This window comes from Bombina bombina, unplaced genomic scaffold (genome assembly GCF_027579735.1).
Source record: "Bombina bombina isolate aBomBom1 unplaced genomic scaffold, aBomBom1.pri scaffold_1437, whole genome shotgun sequence".
Classification (NCBI taxonomy): domain Eukaryota; kingdom Metazoa; phylum Chordata; class Amphibia; order Anura; family Bombinatoridae; genus Bombina; species Bombina bombina.
Window position 1 is genome coordinate 23,523 of NW_026512245.1, and position 21,478 is coordinate 45,000.

The 21,478-nt window shown below is 42.2% G+C and overlaps 1 protein-coding gene across 2 annotated transcripts in view; it reads left to right on the forward strand.

Moving 5' to 3' along the window:
* Positions 1-20,546, forward strand: part of LOC128644187 (far upstream element-binding protein 2) — a 32,597-nt gene extending 12,051 nt beyond the window's left edge. For both annotated transcript variants that reach the window (XM_053696888.1, XM_053696889.1), the window contains 3 exons: positions 232-303; positions 987-1,168; positions 19,980-20,546. In XM_053696888.1, the coding sequence (XP_053552863.1) occupies positions 232-303; positions 987-1,168; positions 19,980-19,988 (263 nt within the window). In that variant the 3' untranslated portion in view covers positions 19,989-20,546. The remainder of the gene's footprint in view (positions 1-231; positions 304-986; positions 1,169-19,979) is intronic.
* Positions 20,547-21,478: the final 932 nt, after the last annotated feature.

The window sequence follows — 21,478 nt, forward strand, 5'->3', positions numbered from 1 at the left end:
ATGCCTAGAAGCTGTAAACTTAGTTGAAATGCAATGCTTGTCTAAACACTGATAAGGGGGGTCGAGTTTGTTTCTCCAGGCAACTTATCTATGTAATTCATTTTGCTTCTTTTTGAAAACTATTTTAAAATACTTGCCAGTAAAAAAATTTTTTTATGCAAACTATTTAACCCTTTTAGGATATGCACATATCTCAACATGTTTTGTGTCCCTTTAACTTGTTTTTCTTAGGGCAAACAACTCCACAGCCTGCAGGGCAGCCAGATTATACAAAAGCATGGGAAGAATATTACAAGAAACAAGGTAAGTGTGTGTGTGGGGAAGGTATAGTGGATAGTTTATGTGCCTAGATATATTAGCAAGGGTTAAGTGCACTGCCGTGTGTTTGTGGTTTTGTTTTTTTGTGTGTGTGCACCAGTGCAGGCATTTTAATAAACTGTTTGCATATTCCTCAATCCCTTGATGACTGCATTTTTTCACTGCAATTTTTTTTTTAATTGAATAATTTTTGCTATTTCTATTAGCAAACGTGATTTTTAAAAATTAAAAAGGCTTGTTTGATTTATTAATTCATCACTGACCTGAAGTGTTTTCCCCATGACATTTTCAATGGGCAGACCACCAAGTATTTTACTAACATTTAAGTATTTCATTTTTATTAAGTGCTCTTTGCACAGATTTTCATTAAATTGAAAGTGTGCTTTAATAGAAAATGTTATGCTATTGCAAAGTATTACTGTCCCCTCCTGGCTTTTTCAGAATGCCACACAGCTGGCAAAATATTCTGTGGAGAACACTGGACATGCACTATATGCTACTGCTTGCTATCTAAGCATTATTGGTGTTTGAATGCTGGTCAGTCATACACATGATAGTGCATACTCTGGTCAAAACACATTTTGAATAGAAACAGTTTTTGTAATGTGCATTTTTAACCACTTTTTTTAAAAAAAAAACTTACATGCTTGCACTCCTACCACTTTTAGCTCAAGTAGCAACCCCAGGAGCTCCTGCAACTGCTGCAGCAGCAGCACCAACTGCTCCACCCACAGCACAGCCGGATTACAGTGCAGCATGGGCGGAATATTACAGACAGCAGGCAGCATACTATGGACAAGCACCAGGAGCTCCACCAACACAGCCCCCGCCGGCACAGCCAGGACCACAGGTGAGGTGATAGTTGTTGCCCAAATGTTTCCCAACTTTATGCAGTAGAAGTCTTCTGTATAAATTAGTCAATGGTTTATACTTTACAGATCTAAATAGCTCACTAAGTTGAAAAGGGCAATTTCCAAAACCATATGCTTGAAGATGTCCTATCCACAAAGTATTTCTAGTGGAGAATGTGTTTGACTTACTTATAAAATTTGGCTGCTGACCCATTTTTACACCCATATGCTAGAATTTGAATGTAGGAAATTGCCACCATATGAAATGCAAAAAAATACATTATCTTAAATGGAAAGAGTCCACAGCTGCATTCATTACTTTTGGGAAATAAGGTCCTGGTCACCAGGAGGCGGCAAACATACCCCAGCCAAAGGCTTAAATACTCCAACACCCCTCATCCTCCAGTCATTCTTTGCCTTTCTTCCCAGGAGGTTGTCAGACGTGTCAGAATTTTTATTTTTTGTCTCTTATGGAGGGTAGTACTCTTCGGCATGGGACAGGAGTTTTAAGTAGTCCTGTTAGCCTCTCAGTGAGGGCTTGGATGAAAGTTAGAATCCGGAGATGCAGGCAGTTTCTTTCTGGGATACCATCCCGACTCAGGATTAACAGCTCCTCTAGCAATCAGCGTTGTCTAACTCCGCTGCCTGCTTTCTTCTCTCAAGTCCATGGCGGATGTGATGTTGCTGTCCGTCACACTTGAAGGGCCGTGTTCCTGTTCCACGACTTTGATTCCGGTAACAGTTTCATTTTACTTTATTCGATGTACTGTAACATGAATGTTTCCCGTGAGGCTATACTCCTCGTGGGTTTACCTTATAACATAAGGGTCTCTGAGTTTGTTAGTATCTTGGAATCAAGGGTTAATACCTCCTGAGGTAAGTTATTGGTCAGAGGGGGGTTTATAATCCTGTTTGCTGTGTGATTCAACCTTCTGTGTGAGGTTTATGGGCTCATGGTTTAGAACTTTGAGGTCTTTTTGAAGCATGCTTTTTGGACTATATAAGGTTCACCCTGTCCGGCGTGGTTGCGCTCTGTTCCCTTTTCCACATTCCCTTCCGTGTGGCAACTGATAATCTAGTCCGCGGGGGTCTGGTCATAGGAGGTGGTGAGTGCCCTGCCGAATCTTCCTCCTACTCATGCGGGTAACCCAGTTTATGGTTCCCTCCCCTGTCTGAGGCTTATAGTGAACTGCTGCTTGGCGGTAGTTATAGAAAAATAGCTGGAATTTTTTTTTACTTTTAAATTGAAAAATAACACAAACATTACGGTCACTTTTAAAACTTAAATATGAGCAGTTGGGTTTATTTTGTTTGAATATTGGGTAAAGATGGATCAAGAGGCCCTGCAAAACTTTACATGTTGCTTGTGTTTTGATTCTAATGTGGAACCTTCAATCCCTTTTTGTTCCTCATGTATTGAAAGAACGTTGCATTACAGGGATTTACTTTGAATCTGAGCCATCATTAGATAAGGCAGATGTTGTTCAGGGGTCTCCTGTTAAAGATATGCCACAGCTTTCTCCTCAAGTGTCCCAAACATTATAGTCTACACATGCAGTGCCCTGCGTTAACTCACACTCCAGTTGGGGTTACCTTGCAAGACATTGCTACCCACATATCCTCTGCGGTAACTGATGCGATGTCTGCCTTTCCCATGCTGCAGTGAAAGCGCAAGAGGAAATGTAAAGAATCAGTGAGTAAGGTTTCTGATAGTCGTGGCTATTCCGAATGTTCCCTTCCAGAAGTCTAGGAGGAAGATACTTCAGCATCAGAAGAAGGGATTCAAAATGTCTGAGTCTTCACCCTCAGATGCTGCCGAAGTTTTATCCTTCAGGTTTAAGCTATAACACCTGGTTGTTAAGCAGGTTTTGGCCACCCTGGACAACTCCGACACCACTTTCTTAGTCAATCCTAAGAAGTCTAGTAAGCGGAACAAATACTTTAATACTTCCTCTGAGGCTTTTCCGGTACCAGACCAGGCTACAGATTATTGCACAGGAATGGGAGAGGCCTGGTATACTTTTTTTTTTTCCCTCCACCCCCATAAGATGTTTCCAATAGCTGACTCTATAAAGGAGTCTTGGCAAATGGTCCCCAAGGTAGAAGGGGCAATTGCCACTTTGGCTAAGAGAACCACTATTCCCATAGAGGATAGCTGTTCTTTTAAGGATCCTATGGATAAGAAGTTGGAAGGGTTACTTAAAAATATGTATGTACAGCCTCCCCCCCTTCCAAACAGTCAGTCTACCTGGAAGCCCAATCAGTCTTTGAACAAGGGGAAGCAATCTAAGAAGTCAGTGACTCAGTCAGCATGAAGGGTCTGCCCCCGATCCGGTAGCAGATTTTTTAGGGGCAGACTTTCTTTCCGCTCAAGCCTGGTTTCGGGATGTTCTGGATCCCTGGGTAGTGTACATCGTGTCCCAGGGCTACAAACTGGAGTTTAAGACCTTTCCTAACAGGGGCAGGTTCCTCCTCTCAAGATTATCTATAGACCAGATTGGCATTCTTACATTGTGTCCGGCCTGGGAGTGATAGTTCCTGTTCTAATGCCTGGGATTCTACTCCAATCTGTTAGGGGTTACCAAAAAAGAGGGAACCTTCAGACCAATTTTAGACCTCCAGAGTCTAAACAAGATGGAAACTATGTGTACCATTCTTCTCTTGGTATAAGTGTCAATTCATGATTTAAAGGATGTGTACCTGCACATTCCCATTCACAAGGACCACCACAAGTTTTAAGGTTCATGTTTTTAGACAAACACTTCCAGTTTGTGGCCCTTCCATTCAACCTTGCCACAGCTCCCAGGATTTTCTCAAAGGTTCTGGGAGCGTTGTTGGCGGTGCTTCGGTTGCGGGGTATTGCAGTGGCGCCTTATCTGGACAACATTCTTGTTCAGGCGCCATCTTTTCAAACTCCCACACAGATGTCTTTTCTGCGTTCTCATGGATGGAAAGTGAATTTGGGAAAGAGTTCCTTAATTCCAGCTACAAGGGTGCTGTTCTTGAACCATAATTTGATTCTCAATCAATGAGAAGTTTTCTGACAGAGGTCAGACAGATTCTCAACTCTAGTCTTGCCTTTCAGTACTCTCTTCGGCCGTCAGTGGCTCAATGTATGGAGGTAATTGATCTGATGGTGTCTGCTATAGACATCATACCGTTTGCTCGGTTCCATCTCAGACCTCATGCAGTTATGCATGCTCAGTTAATGGAACGGGGATTATGCAGATCTGTCTCCCTGATCCAGATGTAATCGCGAACATCTTTCTCAAGGAACCTGCTTCAGCAGGCCTTCCTAGGTGACCACTAATGCCAGCCTACTGGGATGGGGAGCAGTCTGGGGCTCGCTGAAAGCACAGGGTCTATGGACTCGGAAGGAGTCAAGTATTCCCATAAACATCTTAGAGCTGAGGGCAATCTTCAATGCTCTTCTAGCTTGGCCTCAGTTAGCTACCTCGGCCAAGGAACTCAGAGTTCCTCCCTGATGGTTGATTTAAGCCACTGAAGTTATGTTGTCCGACAAACGTGATAAACCGGGCTGAAGCTAACACTATTCGTTGGGCGGAGACTCAACTGCTGTCTGTCTGCGATCCACATTCCAGGAGTGGACAATTGGGAAGTGGATTTTCTGAGCAGACAGACTTTTCACCCGGGGGAGTGGGAACTTCATCCAGAGGTATTGGATTGATGCTCTGGCGGTTCCTTGGAATTTCAGTCTAGCATGTTTTCTCTGTTCGCTCTCCTTCCTCAGGTTATTGCTCAAATCAAACAGGAGAGGGTGTCTGTGATCCTCATTGATCCGGTGTGGCCTCACAGGATCTGGTATGCAGATCTAGTGGAGATGTCGTCATCTCTCCCACGCTTAATTTTATCTAAGAGTGTTTTTTCAGAGTCGGTCATTAAGACCATGATTCAGGCGTGTAAGCCTGTTACCAGAAAGATTTACTATAAGATATGGCGTAAATATCTATTTGGGTGAATCCAGAGGCTACTCTTAGAGTAGTGTCAGGATTCCTAGAATTTTTTCTCCAGGAGGGTCTGGAGAAGGGATTATCTGCTAGTACCTTGAAGGGTCAACTTTCTATCATATCTATATTGTTGCATAAACGTCTGGAGGAGGTGCAATCCTTCTGTCAGGCCTTGGTCAGAATCAGACCTGTGTTCAAACCTATTGCTCCTCCCTGGAGTCTTAACCTTGTTCTTAAAGTTCTTTAGCAGGCTCTGTTTGAGCCTATGCATTCCTTAGATATTAAGATGTTATCTTGGAAAGTTTTTTTTGTTTCTCGTTGCAATTTCTTCTGCTCAAAGAGTGTCTGAACTCTTGTTGTTGCAGTGGGAATCTCCTTACCTTGTTTTTCATTCGTATAAGGTAGTTATGCATACTAAGTTAGGTATCCTTCCTAAAGTGGTTCCTGATAGAATTAATCCGGAACTTGTTGTTCCTTTGAATCCTAAACCTTCTCATAAAGAGCGTTCAATGCACGTACCACATCTAGGTTGTGCAGTAAAGTACTATTTGCAGACTAAGTATTTTCTTCAGTCCTCTTCCTTGTTTGTTGTTTTCTCTGGGAAACACAAGGGTCAGAAACCTACGGCTACATCTTTCTCTGTGGCTGAGTAGAATCCGTTTGGCTTATGAAACTGCTGGACAGCAGACAGCAGCCCCCTGAGAAAATCACGGCTCATTCCACGAGGGCTTGTTTCCTCTTCTTAGACATTCAAAAATGAAGCTTCTGTGGAACAGATTTGCAAGGTTGCAACTTGGTCCTCTCTACACTTTTCAAGATTCTATAAATGATACTTTTGCCTCGGCTGAGGCTTTTTTTTTTTTTTTTTCAAGCAGTGATGCCTTCTGTTTAGGTTCCCTGTCTTGTCCCTCCCTTATCTGTGTCCTCTAGCTTGGGTATTGATTCCCAATAGTAATTAGAGATGATCCGTGGACTCGGTGTCAAAGATGTATCGGGCAAGCATACATTTTGTTTGTTTAATTTTCTGTGGTGTTGATAGTAAAAAGCACAGGAGATGTTAACATAAAAAGTGGGTTTCAAAATATTTAGTAACTATCCTACATTTAGCCTCAGTTCACCTTAAAACTATTTTACATTCTCCCATTAATTTAGATTAATCTAATAGCTGCCTTCTAATTACCAAAAATCAATGGCAAACCCATGTCTGCTTTCTCTGAACAAAGGGAATCCCAGAGAAGCTTTTACAACCATTTGTGCTGTAATTGCACGAACGGTTTGTACATTTCAGTGAGAAAGTTTGTAAAAAAAAAATTTTTGTATTCATTTGGGGAACACTGAACCCAAATTCTTTCATGATTCAGATAGGAATAAATTAAAAAGTGGCTTAAAATTGCATGCTCTATTAATTTTTCTTCGTTCTCTTGCTATCTTTATTTTATAAAGACATCTAAGCTTTTTTTTTTTTATTCAGAACTATGGACATCACTTTTATTGGTGGATGAGTTTATCCACCAATCAGCAAGAACAACCCAGGTTGATCACCAAAAATGGGCTGGCATCTAAACTTTCTTGCGTTTCAAATAAAGATAGCAAGAGAATGAAGAAAATTTGATAATAGGAGTAAATTAGAAAGTTGCTTAAAATGTCATGCTCTATCTGAATCACGAAAGAAAAAATTTGGGTACAGTGTCCCTTTAAGGACCTGGCATTTCAGACTAAAAGGACCAGTAAATACAGTAGTTTTGCATAATCAACACATGCATAAGACAAAGCATTTAGTCTGAAATTTGTCAAGAAAATAGTCTAATTCATTTGAAATTCAGTTGTCCATTTCCACTCCCACTGCATGTGACCTTCGTCCAATCACAAATGCATATACTTCTATTCTGTGAATTATTGCACATGGTCAGTAGTAGCTGGTATAAAAAATGTAAAGTGTGCACAGTTTGTTAATGGAAGTTAATCGGAAAGTTGTTTTAAAATGCATTCTCTGAATCTTAAGATTAATTTTTACTTTTTTTTTTTCTATAAGAATTTTTATGTATTGCTGTTTACAGATACAGGACCATTCATTTGAAAGAGGATTGCTGCTTTCAAATAAGGTGTCTCATGATTGACATCACACACCAGCATTTGCTGGATATAATAAAAAGATTGCAGTTGCAGGGTTATGATCTATTGTAGTTTTCCAAACCTAGTCCTCATGACCCTTAGGCCAGATATTCATTATATCTTAACTAGAGCACAGGTGGAACAATCTGCTCACCAATCAGCTGTTTTTCACCTGTGCTCTAGTTAAGATATAATGAATATCTGGCCTGAGTAAGAGTTCAGAGGATTGGGTTTGGGAAACGCTAATTTTGATTTAACCCTTTAAGGACACAGCTTTCAGTTTGCTCAATTGTTTTATGACGGAAAAATTCCGTCATATGTCCTTAAGAGGTTAATACACCACTACACCATTAATAAATTGATACATGGAAATATATGTATATATGATTTCACCGTCTGTGCCAAATTCATATGAATTTCCTATAGTGAGAAACACAATTGTTACTTTCTATGAGCACTTAATAAAAGCCTATTTCTTCTACAAGATACGAGTCCACGTATTTCATCCTTGTGGGATTTATCCTCCTGCTAACAGGAAGTGGCAAAGAGCACCACAGCAGAGCTGTATATATAGCTCCTCCCTTCCCTCCACCTCCAGTCATTCTCTTTGCCTGTGTTAGTACTAGGAAGAGGTAAAGTGAGGTGTTGGTTTTAGATTCTTGTATCAAGAAATTTTTTATTTTAAAATAGTGCCAGTGAGTACTATTTTCCTCGGGGAGAAATCGTCAGTCTGGATTCCCAGGAGGAATGGAGACTTATTTTTTTTTCTGCCATAATGTTGATGATCTTGGCAAACGTTATCTAAGATCCATTTTGGTTCCCACAGAGATCCTGAAGGTAGTGCAAGGGAAATCTTCACTGTGGAGAACGGTCTCATGCTACAAGCAGCAATGAGGTATGTTCAGCCCTTTACTTCTGGGGAGACTTGTTATATCAGAACTGGCTGACTTTATTCCCTACAGGGAAAGTGGTAAGCAGTAGACCTATATGCTTTGTGCTGGTACTGGAATTACTGTGTTTTATATTGAATACTTATTTCTCCAACATAGGTGTGTCCGGTCCACGGCGTCATCCTTACTTGTGGGATATTCTCTTCCCCAACAGGAAATGGCAAAGAGCCCAGCAAAGCTGGTCACATGATCCCTCCTAGGCTCCGCCTACCCCAGTCATTCTCTTTGCCGTTGTACAGGCAACATCTCCACGGAGATGGCTTAGAGTTTTTTAGTGTTTAACTGTAGTTTTTATTATTCAATCAAGAGTTTGTTATTTTGAAATAGTGCTGGTATGTACTATTTACTCAGAAACAGAAAAGAGATGAAGATTTCTGTTGTATGAGGAAAATGATTTTAGCAACCGTCACTAAAATCCATGGCTGTTCCACACAGGACTGTTGAGAGCAATTAACTTCAGTTGGGGGAACAGTGAGCAGTCTCTTGCTGCTTGAGGTATGACACATTCTAACAAGACGATGTAATGCTGGAAGCTGTCATTTTCCCTATGGGATCCGGTAAGCCATGTTTATTACGATCGTAAATAAGGGCTTCACAAGGGCTTATTAAGACTGTAGACTTTTTCTGGGCTAAATCGATTCATTATTAACACATATTTAGCCTTGAGGAATCATTTTATTTGGGTATTTTGATATAATAATATCGGCAGGCACTGTTTTAGACACCTTATTCTTTAGGGACTTTCCCAAAGCATAGGCAGAGCTTCATTTTCGCGCCGGTGTTGCGCACTTGTTTTTGAGAGGCATGGCATGCAGTCGCATGTGAGAGGAGCTCTGATACTTAGAAAAGACTTTCTGAAGGCGTCATTTGGTATCGTATTCCCCTTTGGGCTTGGTTGGGTCTCAGCAAAGCAGATACCAGGGACTGTAAAGGGGTTAAAGTTCAAAACGGCTCCGGTTCCGTTATTTTAAGGTTTAAAGCTTCCAAATTTGGTGTGCAATACTTTTAAGGCTTTAAGACACTGTGGTGAAAATTTGGTGAATTTTGAACAATTCCTTCATGTTTTTTCGCAATTGCAGTAATAAAGTGTGTTCAGTTTAAAATTTAAAGTGACAGTAACGGTTTTATTTTAAAACGTTTTTTGTACTTTGTTATCAAGTTTATGCCTGTTTAACATGTCTGAACTACCAGATAGACTGTGTTCTGAATGTGGGGAAGCCAGAATTCCTATTCATTTAAATAAATGTGATTTATGTAACAATGACAATGATGCCCAAGATGATTCCTCAAGTGAGGGGAGTAAGCATGGTACTGCATCATTCCCTCCTTCGTCTACACGAGTCTTGCCCACTCAGGAGGCCCCTAGTACATCTAGCGCGCCAATACTCCTTACTATGCAACAATTAACGGCTGTAATGGATAATTCTGTCAAAAACATTTTAGCCAAAATGAACACTTATCAGCGTAAGCGCGACTGCTCTGTTTTAGATACTGAAGAGCATGACGACGCTGATAATAATGTTTCTGAAGGGCCCCTAACCCAGTCTGATGGGGCCAGGGAGGTTTTGTCTGTGGGAGAAATTACTGATTCAGGGAACATTTCTCAACAAGCTGAACCTGATGTGATTACATTTAAATTTAAGTTGGAACATCTCCGCATTCTGCTTAAGGAGGTATTATCCACTCTGGATGATTGTGACAAGTTTGTCATCCCAGAGAAACTATGTAAAATGGACAAGTTCCTAGAGGTGCCGGGGCTCCCAGAAGCTTTTCCTATACCCAAGCGGGTGGCGGACATTGTTAATAAAGAATGGGAAAGGCCCGGTATTCCTTTCGTCCCTCCCCCCATATTTAAAAAATTGTTTCCTATGGTCGACCCCAGAAAGGACTTATGGCAGACAGTCCCCAAGGTCGAGGGAGCGGTTTCCACTTTAAACAAACGCACCACTATACCCATAGAGGATAGTTGTGCTTTCAAAGATCCTATGGATAAAAAATTAGAAGGTTTGCTTAAAAAGATGTTTGTTCAGCAGGGTTACCTTCTACAACCAATTTCATGCGTTGTCCCTGTCGCTACAGCCGCATGTTTCTGGTTCGATGAGCTGATAAAGGCGGTCGATAGTGATTCTCCTCCTTATGAGGAGATTATGGACAGAATCAATGCTCTCAAATTGGCTAATTCTTTTACCCTAGACGCCACTTTGCAATTGGCTAGGTTAGCGGCTAAGAATTCTGGGTTTGCTATTGTGGCGCGCAGAGCGCTTTGGTTGAAATCTTGGTCGGCTGATGCGTCTTCCAAGAACAAGCTACTTAACATTCCTTTCAAGGGGAAAACGCTGTTTGGCCCTGACTTGAAAGAGATTATCTCTGGTATCACTGGGGGTAAGGGCCACGCCCTTCCTCAGGATCGGCCTTTCAAGGCAAAAAATAAACCTAATTTTCGTCCCTTTCGTAGAAACGGACCAGCCCAAAGTGCTACGTCCTCTAAGCAAGAGGGTAATACTTCTCAAGCCAAGCCAGCTTGGAGACCAATGCAAGGCTGGAACAAGGGAAAGCAGGCAAAGAAACCTGCCACTGCTACCAAGATAGCATGAAATGTTGGCCCCCGATCCGGGACCGGATCTGGTGGGGGGCAGACTCTCTCTCTTCGCTCAGGCTTGGGCAAGAGATGTTCTGGATCCTTGGGCGCTAGAAATAGTCTCCCAAGGTTATCTTCTGGAATTCAAGGGGCTTCCCCCAAGGGGGAGGTTCCACAGGTCTCAGTTGTCTTCAGACCACATAAAAAGACAGGCATTCTTACATTGTGTAGAAGACCTGTTAAAAATGGGAGTGATTCATCCTGTTCCATTAAGAGAACAAGGGATGGGGTTCTACTCCAATCTGTTCATAGTTCCCAAAAAAGAGGGAACGTTCAGACCAATCTTAGATCTCAAGATCTTAAACAAGTTTCTCAAGGTTCCATCGTTCAAGATGGAAACCATTCGAACTATTCTTCCTTCCATCCAGGAAGGTCAATTCATGACCACGGTGGATTTAAAGGATGCGTATCTACATATTCCTATCCACAAGGAACATCATCGGTTCCTAAGGTTCGCATTCCTGGACAAGCATTTCCAGTTTGTGGCGCTTCCTTTCGGATTAGCCACTGCTCCAAGGATTTTCACAAAGGTACTAGGGTCCCTTCTAGCTGTGCTAAGACCAAGGGGCATTGCTGTAGTACCTTACTTGGACGACATTCTGATTCAAGCGTCGTCCCTTCTTCAAGCAAAGGCTCACACGGACATAGTCCTGGCCTTTCTCAGATCTCACGGATGGAAAGTGAACGTGGAAAAGAGTTCTCTATCTCCGTCAACAAGGGTTCCCTTCTTGGGAACAATAATAGACTCCTTAGAAATGAGGATATTTCTGACAGAGGCCAGAAAAACAAAGCTTCTAGACTCTTGTCGGATACTTCATTCCGTTCCTCTTCCTTCCATAGCTCAGTGCATGGAAGTGATCGGGTTGATGGTAGCGGCAATGGACATAGTTCCTTTTGCGCGCATTCATCTAAGACCATTACAACTGTGCATGCTCAGTCAGTGGAATGGGGATTATACAGACTTGTCTCCGAAGATACAAGTAAATCAGAGGACCAGAGACTCACTCCGTTGGTGGCTGTCCCTGGACAACCTGTCACAAGGGATGACATTCCGCAGACCAGAGTGGGTCATTGTCACGACCGACGCCAGTCTGATGGGCTGGGGCGCGGTCTGGGGATCCCTGAAAGCTCAGGGTCTTTGGTCTCGGGAAGAATCTCTTCTACCGATAAATATTCTGGAACTGAGAGCGATATTCAATGCTCTCAAGGCTTGGCCTCAGCTAGCAAGGGCCAAGTTCATACGGTTTCAATCAGACAACATGACAACTGTTGCGTACATCAACCATCAGGGGGGAACAAGGAGTTCCCTAGCGATGGAAGAAGTGACCAAAATCATTCTATGGGCGGAGTCTCACTCCTGCCACCTGTCCGCTATCCACATCCCAGGAGTGGAAAATTGGGAAGCGGATTTTCTGAGTCGTCAGACATTGCATCCGGGGGAGTGGGAACTCCATCCGGAAATCTTTGCCCAAGTCACTCAGCTGTGGGGCATTCCAGACATGGATCTGATGGCCTCTCGTCAGAACTTCAAAGTTCCTTGCTACGGGTCCAGATCCAGGGATCCCAAGGCGGCTCTAGTGGATGCACTAGTAGCACCTTGGACCTTCAAACTAGCTTATGTGTTCCCGCCGGTTCCTCTCATCCCCAGGCTGGTAGCCAGGATCAATCAGGAGAGGGCGTCGGTGATCTTGATAGCTCCTGCGTGGCCACGCAGGACTTGGTATGCAGATCTGGTGAATATGTCATCGGCTCCACCTTGGAAGCTACCTTTGAGACGAGACCTTCTTGTTCAGGGTCCGTTCGAACATCCGAACCTGGTTTCACTCCAGCTGTCTGCTTGGAGATTGAACGCTTGATCTTATCGAAGCGAGGGTTCTCAGATTCTGTTATCGATACTCTTGTTCAGGCCAGAAAGCCTGTAACTAGAAAGATTTACCACAAAATTTGGAAAAAATATATCTGTTGGTGTGAATCTAAAGGATTCCCTTGGGACAAGGTTAAGATTCCTAAGATTCTATCCTTCCTTCAAGAAGGATTGGAAAAAGGATTATCTGCAAGTTCCCTGAAGGGACAGATTTCTGCCTTGTCTGTGTTACTTCACAAAAAGCTGGCAGCTGTGCCAGATGTTCAAGCCTTTGTTCAGGCTCTGGTTAGAATTAAGCCTGTTTACAATCCTTTGACTCCTCCTTGGAGTCTCAATTTAGTTCTTTCAGTTCTTCAGGGGGTTCCGTTTGAACCCTTACATTCCGTTGATATTAAGTTATTATCTTGGAAAGTTTTGTTTTTAGTTGCAATTTCTTCTGCTAGAAGAGTTTCAGAATTATCTGCTCTGCAGTGTTCTCCTCCTTATCTGGTGTTCCATGCAGATAAGGTGGTTTTACGTACTAAACCTGGGTTTCTTCCAAAAGTTGTTTCTAACAAAAACATTAACCAGGAGATTATCGTACCTTCTCTGTGTCCGAAACCAGTTTCAAAGAAGGAACGTTTGTTGCACAATTTGGATGTTGTTCGCGCTCTAAATTTCTATTTAGATGCTACAAAGGATTTTAGACAAACATCTTCCTTGTTTGTTGTTTGTTCCGGTAAAAGGAGAGGTCAAAAAGCAACTTCTACCTCTCTCTCTTTTTGGATTAAAAGCATCATCAGATTGGCTTACGAGACTGCCGGACGGCAGCCTCCCGAAAGAATCACAGCTCATTCCACTAGGGCTGTGGCTTCCACATGGGCCTTCAAGAACGAGGCTTCTGTTGATCAGATATGTAGGGCAGCGACTTGGTCTTCACTGCACACTTTTACCAAATTTTACAAGTTTGATACTTTTGCTTCTTCTGAGGCTATTTTTGGGAGAAAGGTTTTGCAAACCGTGGTGCCTTCCATTTAGGTGACCTGATTTGCTCCCTCCCTTCATCCGTGTCCTAAAGCTTTGGTATTGGTTCCCACAAGTAAGGATGACGCCGTGGACCGGACACACCTATGTTGGAGAAAACAGAATTTATGTTTACCTGATAAATTACTTTCTCCAACGGTGTGTCCGGTCCACGGCCCGCCCTGGTTTTTTTAATCAGGTCTGATAATTTATTTTCTTTAACTAGTCACCACGGTACCATATGGTTTTTCCTATGCAAATATTCCTCCTTAACGTCGGTCGAATGACTGGGGTAGGCGGAGCCTAGGAGGGATCATGTGACCAGCTTTGCTGGGCTCTTTGCCATTTCCTGTTGGGGAAGAGAATATCCCACAAGTAAGGATGACGCCGTGGACCGGACACACCGTTGGAGAAAGTAATTTATCAGGTAAACATAAATTGTTTTTTTATGCGACTCAATATGGGCTAGACACTGGGAGATGCGGTTGAGAGACTGGAAATCGTGTCCCAAGGGTATCAGCTGGAATTCAAAGGTTCTCTCCCAAGGGGGAGGTTTCTACTTTCACGATTGTCTACAGACCAGACAAAAAGAGGCGTTCTTAAGTTGTGTAAAAGACCTCTCTACTATGGGAGTAATTCGTCCCGTTCCAAGACAGATGTTTTACTCAAATCTTTTTGTGGTTCCCAAAAATGAGGGCACGTTTCGACCCATTTTAGATCTCAAGAGTCTAAACAAGTTTCTCAGAGTCCCATCCTTCAAAATGGAGACTATTCAAACAATTCTGCCATTGATCCAGGAGGGTCAGTATATGACTACCGTGGACTTGAAGGGCACATACCTTCAAATTCCTATCCACCAGGATCATCATCGGTTCCTAAGGTTCGCCTTCCTGGACAAACATTTTCAGTTCGTGGCTCTTCCCTTCGGGTTGGCCACAGCATCCAGGATCTTCACGAAGGTTTTAGGGTCCCTTCTGGCGGTTCTCAGGCCGCGGGGTATTGCAGTGGAGCCTTATCTGGACGATATTCTGATCCAGGCATCTTTCCATCTGACAGTCTCATACGGACATGGTCCTGTCCTTTCTGAGGACTTACGGGTGGAAGGTGATTCTAGTAAAGAGTTCACTAATTCCACAGACCAAGGTTCCCTTTCTGGGAACTCTAATAGATTCCATATCCATGAGAATTTTCTTGACAGAGGTCAGAAAGTTAAAAATGCTGAATACATGCCAAGCCCTCCTCAGCCAATCCTCGGCCATCAGTCGCCCTTTGCATGGAGGTAATTGGATTGATGGTGGCGGCAATGGACATCATTCCTTTTGCTAGTTTTCATCTCAGACCACTACAGCTGAGCATGCTCAGACAGTGGAATGGAGATTATGCAAATTTGTCTCCTCAGATAGATCTGGATCAGGAGACAAGAGAGTCTTCTTTGGTGGTTGTCTCAGGATCATCAGTCCCAAGGGACGTGCTTCTGCAGACCCTCATGAGTGATAGTAACGACGGACGTCAGCCTTCTAGGTTGGGGTGCAGTCTGGAATTCCCTGAAGGCTCAGGGTGTGTGGACTCAGTCGGAGTCTCTACTTCCAATCAATATTCTGGAATTGAGAGCAATTTTCAATGCGTGTCAGGCATGGCCTCAGTTGGCTTTGGACAAATTCATCCGCTTTCAGTCGGACAACATCACGACTGTGGCTTACATCAATCATCAAGGGTCAACAGAGTCCCTTAGCGATGACAGAAGTATCCAAGATAATTAGATGGGCGGAGGCTCACTCTTATCTGTCAGAAATCTACATCCCATGAGTGGACAACTGGGAAGCAGACTTTTTAAGCAGACAGACGATTCATCCGGGGGAATTGGAACTCCATCCGGAGGTCTTTGCCACTCTGATTCTCAGATCGAGCAGACCGGAATTGGATCTGATGGTGTCTCGTCGGTATGCCAAGCTCCCGAGATAAGGATCCAGGTCAAGGGATCCTCAGGTCCAACTGATAGATGCCTTGACAGTGCCTTGGTCGTTACACCTAGCTTATGTGTTCCCACAGTTTGCTCTCCTTCCCCGTGTGATTGCTTGGATCAGAGGGCTTCAGTAATTGTAATTGGCCTGCGTGGCCTCGTAGGACTTGGTATGCCGATCTAGTGGACATGTCCTCTCTGCCGCCGTGGAAGCTTCCATTGAGGCAGAACCTTCTCATTCAGGGACCCTTTCAACACCCAAATCTAGTTTCTCTGCAACTGACTGCTTGGAGATTGAACGCTTGATTTTATCTAAGCGGGGGTTCTCTGATTCGGTCATTGATACTTTGATTCAGTCAAGTAAGCCTGTTACTAAAAAGATCTACCATAAGATATGGCGTTATCTTTATTGGTGCGAATCCAAGGGAGTCAGGATTCCCAGAATTCTGTGTCTTCTCCAAGAAGGATTAAGGAACTTGCTGATAACCCTTTCTCCAAAGGGAAAAATCTCTGCTTTGTCAATTTTACTACACAAACGTTTGGCAGATGTTCAGTCTTTTTTATTTTTTTTTTTTTTTTTTTTTTTTTTTTTTTTTTTGTCAGGCTCTGACAAGAATCAAGCCTGTGTTTAGATCTATTTCTCCACCCGGGAGTTTGAATTTAGTAGTTAATGTTCTTCAAGGGGTTCCGTTTGAACCCATGCGTTCCATAGATATTAAGTTATCTTGGAAGGTTTTTATTTTTGGCTGCTTTTTCTTCTTTTTGTAGAGTTTCTGAGCTTTCAGTGTTACAATGTGACTCGCCTTGCCTTATCTTTCATTCTGATAAGGTGGTTTTATGTACCAAACAAAATGAAAAAGTCCAGCAGACACTGTATAGATATTGGGTGCAATCTAACGGTGCACTGCACAACCCTGTATCCATATGCAAAATTCAAAAAAGAATAGCAGCACTCCAAAAATGATAATTACCAGTCCTTTATTGTAGCCAAAAGCACAAGTGAAGCAGCAACGTTTCGGACTACATGTCCATCATGCTATACCTACATCACTTCCACTTCCTCCTTATATACCCAAATGGTGCACACCCACCAAATTACAATTAACACTTTGTATCCCAAAACCTAACTTACCAATTTAGTGGCATATGCAAATATTCCAACATTATTTTTCTAAAAATTACTTTATACAAGTTAATAACTTATTCATCTTATACAAAAGAGAGAAATAAATAAAATGTTACACAGATAATTGGAGGACATCAAAATATATCAAGGAAATTCTGTCTACCTTCAAACACAGAATAATTTTTGTTTTTATTTTTCTTGTTTTTTCTATTAACACTATTACAAAAACACTATTTGACTGTCAGACAATATTACACACTAAATGCCAAAAATGTTATTTCTACAGGAAAATAGATCGATCATACTCTTTATTCATACCCATTGGTACTAATGAGTTTAGAGTAAAAATCCAAAATGCCTCTGCTTGAGGTACTGCTCTCTATCACCACCTCGCCTACAGGGAGAGATATGCTCTAATACTTGGGCCTCCAAGAAATGAGTGGCTACTGGTGATTTCAGGTTATTTCTCCTAATACTTGACTTATGCTCGGTGATCCTGTCCCTAACCCTACGGGTCGTTTCACCTATATAAATAAGGCCACACGGGCACTTAAGGAGGTATATCGCAAAGTCAGTATAAGTTAAAAATTCTTTAATCCAAAATTTCTTTCCAGATTGAGGATGTACAAAATTTGGCCCCTTTATCATGTTACAATGTGAACATCCCAAGCAAGGGTAACAACCTAGATTTTTCTTTGTAATGTACCCTTGTCTACCAGTTTTGGCACTGCCAATATCCGCCTTTACCAGAGAATCTCTTAAATTTATCCCTCTTTTATAAGCTGGCATAGGGACATTCTGGAACTCTGGTATACCTGGATTACAATTCTTCTGAATATACCAATGCCTGAATAATTCTCTGGTTTTTGTTTCAGAATATAATGAATTGAGTACTCGGATTCAATCTGTCTTTATTTCTATCCTTGCTTGTTCTTGCTCGTGGTTTGAGTAAATCATCTCTAGCAATCTTCATAGTGTTTCTAATCTCTTTATCAATCAATTCTTTATAATATCTTCTGTCTAAAAAGATTACCCATCTCCCTGAGTCTTTCTTCACTTTTTCTGTCATCTGACACAATGTGGCGAACCCGCATAAATTGACTCTTGGGTAGGGAATTCCTCAAGGACAGAGGATGTGCACTACTTGCCAGTAATAGATAATTTCTGTCAGTTTCCTTTTTATACAAATCCACCTTGATTCTACCATTTTCCTTAATCACCAAAGTATCTAGGAATGCTAAGCTCTCCTCACTATGGACCAAAGTAAATGTTATATTCACTGTGGCAGAATTTAAAATCTCCACAAACTGCAATAGGCTTCCAATGTCGCCCAGCCATATGCTAAACACATCGTCAATATAGCGCCACATTCCTTAAAAAGATTATATACTAATTTTTCTTCATAAATACTCAAAGATGTTGGCATATGTGGGGGCGACATTGGAGCCCATTGCAGTTCCCTGTTTCTGTATGTAGAACTGATCCTGAAATAGGAAATAATTAGCCGTAATATAATATCTAACAGCTCTAAAATGAACTTCTCATCCACAGTGAATAAATTAGAATCGGCCATTACCTTGTTCACAGCCCCCACACCCCCATCATGACTGGAAGTGTAGAGGCTAGAAACATCCATACTGTACAGAATGCACTTATTTAAAGGGACAGAAATATTTTCTAATTTATTCAGAAAATCCCCTGTATCCTTGATATGATTGGGATTCAACAACATATCTCCAACAATTGATCTAAATACACTGAAACATTCGAGAACACAATGTCAACACTTGCCACAATGAGGCGTCCTGGCGATTTTGTCAAGTTTTTATGCACCTTAGGAAGTGTATATATGACAGGTGTTCTCGGATGTTTATTGATCAAGAATTCTTTCTCCTCTGGACCAATGATACCTTTATGAATTGCAAAATCAATACACTTGTTAAGCTCTTTTTGAACAGCAAACTGGGTTCCTTCCTAAGGTTGTTTCTTTTAAAAATATTAATCGGTAAATTGTTGTTCCTTAATTATGTCCCAACCCTTCTAAGAATGAGCGTATGTTGCAGAACTTGGACGTGGTCCGTGCCCTGAAGTGTTACTTGCAGGCGACTAAGGATGTCCGTCATCTTCATTATTCATTGTTTTTTTTTCTGGAAAGCGTAGGTCAGAAAGCTACGGCTACCTCTTTCCTTTTGGCTGAAGAGAATCATCCGTCTGGCGTATGAGAATGCTGGACAGCAGCCTCCTGAAAGACGTACGGCTCATTCTACTAGGGCTGTGGCTTCCTCATGGGCATTTAAAAACGATGCTTCTGTTGAACAGATTTGCAAGGCTGCAACTTGGTCATCTCTTCACACTTTTTCCATATTTGATACTTTTGCTTCTTCTGAGGCTGTTTTTGGGAGAGAGGTTCTTCAAGCAGTAGTGCCTTCTGTTTAGGTTTCTGTCTTGTCCCTCCCTTTCATTCGTGTCCTGTAGCTTTGGTATTGTATCACACAAGGATGAAATCCGTGGACTCATCTTGTAAAAGAAAAGGAAATTCATGCTTACCTGATAAATGTATTTCTTTTACAATATGACGAGTCCACGGCCCACCCTGTCATTTCTAAGACAGGTATTTATTTTGTAAACTTCAGTCACCTCCACCTTTGACTTTTCCTTTCTCTTCCTAACTTCGGTCGAATGACTGACTGGAGATGGAGGGAAGGGAGGAGCTATATATACAGCTCTGCTGTGGTGCTCTTAAATCCCACAAGTAAGGATGAAATCCGTGGACTTTTCATATCGTAAAAGAAATAAATTTATTAGGTAAGCATAAATTTCCTTTTCGTTTGGCAATACTTCAGCGTCCTGGTTAATACCCAGACCAGATTGTGTGTGTGGCTATGGATTTTCGTTAGGAATACTCAGTGGTGTAAACATTGTGTGCTATACAAACATAGGGAAATGTTTAAAGCTTCTAGGTGTACTTGAAGCATGGAGTTAAGAAATTAAGAAAATACTTAATTTCTACAGATCTAGCTGCTTAAACATTCATGTCATTGATTCCATTTTAGGTATCTTAGTTTTGTGACAGCACAGGTAGTATTTAATATTTTAAAATTTGCTTATCTAGTTTTCTGTAATAAATAATCTGAAAGTGTGTGTATATATCTAAAAAAAAAAAAAAAATTTTTCTTCACCCTATCTGCAGGCCCAGTGAATGTTATATACCCCCTCACTCATTACCAGTCTGTTAAAGAGGGCCTCTGCTGCTGATGTCATTGAGGGGGAGAAGCCGTTTTGAAGAGTCGTCTGGTCGTTTTTTGTTTTTATTTTTTTTAAGGACCTTTTCTTCCTCTCCCCTTCCCAGTTTTCATGTATTAAAAACAAAAAAGCAGCCAAGTGGTGCCTGTTCCATCAGCTACAGGTTTAGAAATTTTAGGACTAATCTCAGATCATCCAAATGCCCCCTCCCCAACAAACACACGGTTTTATCCGCTGCAACTTTCAGTGAGGAACTTTATTTTATTTTTATTTTTTTAAGTAATGAGATTACTGCCCTATGACCCTGTGCTTTTAGTTAGTTGAACATTCCCTGGTGATACCCCCCAAGCCTCTCACCGGTCCCTCCCCCTGCAGCTGGGGAGTTCGTCAGCCGGTCCCTCCCATGGCTGGGGGGGTCGTGATGTGTTGTCTGTTCAGAGACATGGAAACTGTACGCTGAGTTTTTACTTTTTATTGCCTGTTTTTAACTTCACAATAAACAATGACAAAACTCTCCCTGCTTTAAGACTGCTTTCTCTCCTCCAGTTTGAGTTTTTTTTTTTTTTTTTTTTTTTTTTTTCTTCCTCAATGTTATAAATCTGATTTTAATTTTCTATTCTGGTGAAGAATTTGGCTATTAATAAACTTTTCTTGTGCTCAACACTTTGCAGTGTGTGTTTGAAGCACTTTTAGGACTGATCACTGGGCTACACACACTGGTACTTGTGACTTGGTAATGGATAAATCTCCCATTGGGATTGGGAGAACACTAACCATTTGTAAGTCTGTTCCTGCAACAGTTTTGAATAAAATTGGCTCTTAAGAACTGGTTGAATAACGACATGCATGGGGAGGGGCGCAGGAAGGTACACAGGGACATGCAAAGACACACCTATTACCCAGATTAAATGAATTTATATTTACCCATTATACTCCTACTTTATAAGTTGTTATTGATCTATTTTATTGAAACATATTACTATAGCAACACATGTCATAATGTCATGCTAATGAAGTATTCTTGACTTGAGAGAGACACACGGAGACACGCACACACGCAGATGCGCGCACCCGCAGGGAGACACACACACGGACACTGAGACACGGACACGCACACACGCGGAGACACACACGCGGACACTGAGACACGGACACTGAGACACACGCGGACACGGACACACGCGCGCAGACGCACGCGCGCGGACGCTGGCGCGCGGACGCACGCTGACGCAGACACTGACGCAGACACGCACGCGGACACTGACGCAGACACGCACGCGGACACTGACGCAGACACGCACGCGGACACTGACGCAGACACGCACGCGGACACTGACGCAGACACGCACGCGGACACTGACGCAGACACGCACGCACGCGGACACTGACGCAGACACGCACGCACGCGGACACTGACGCAGACACGCACGCACGCGGACACTGACG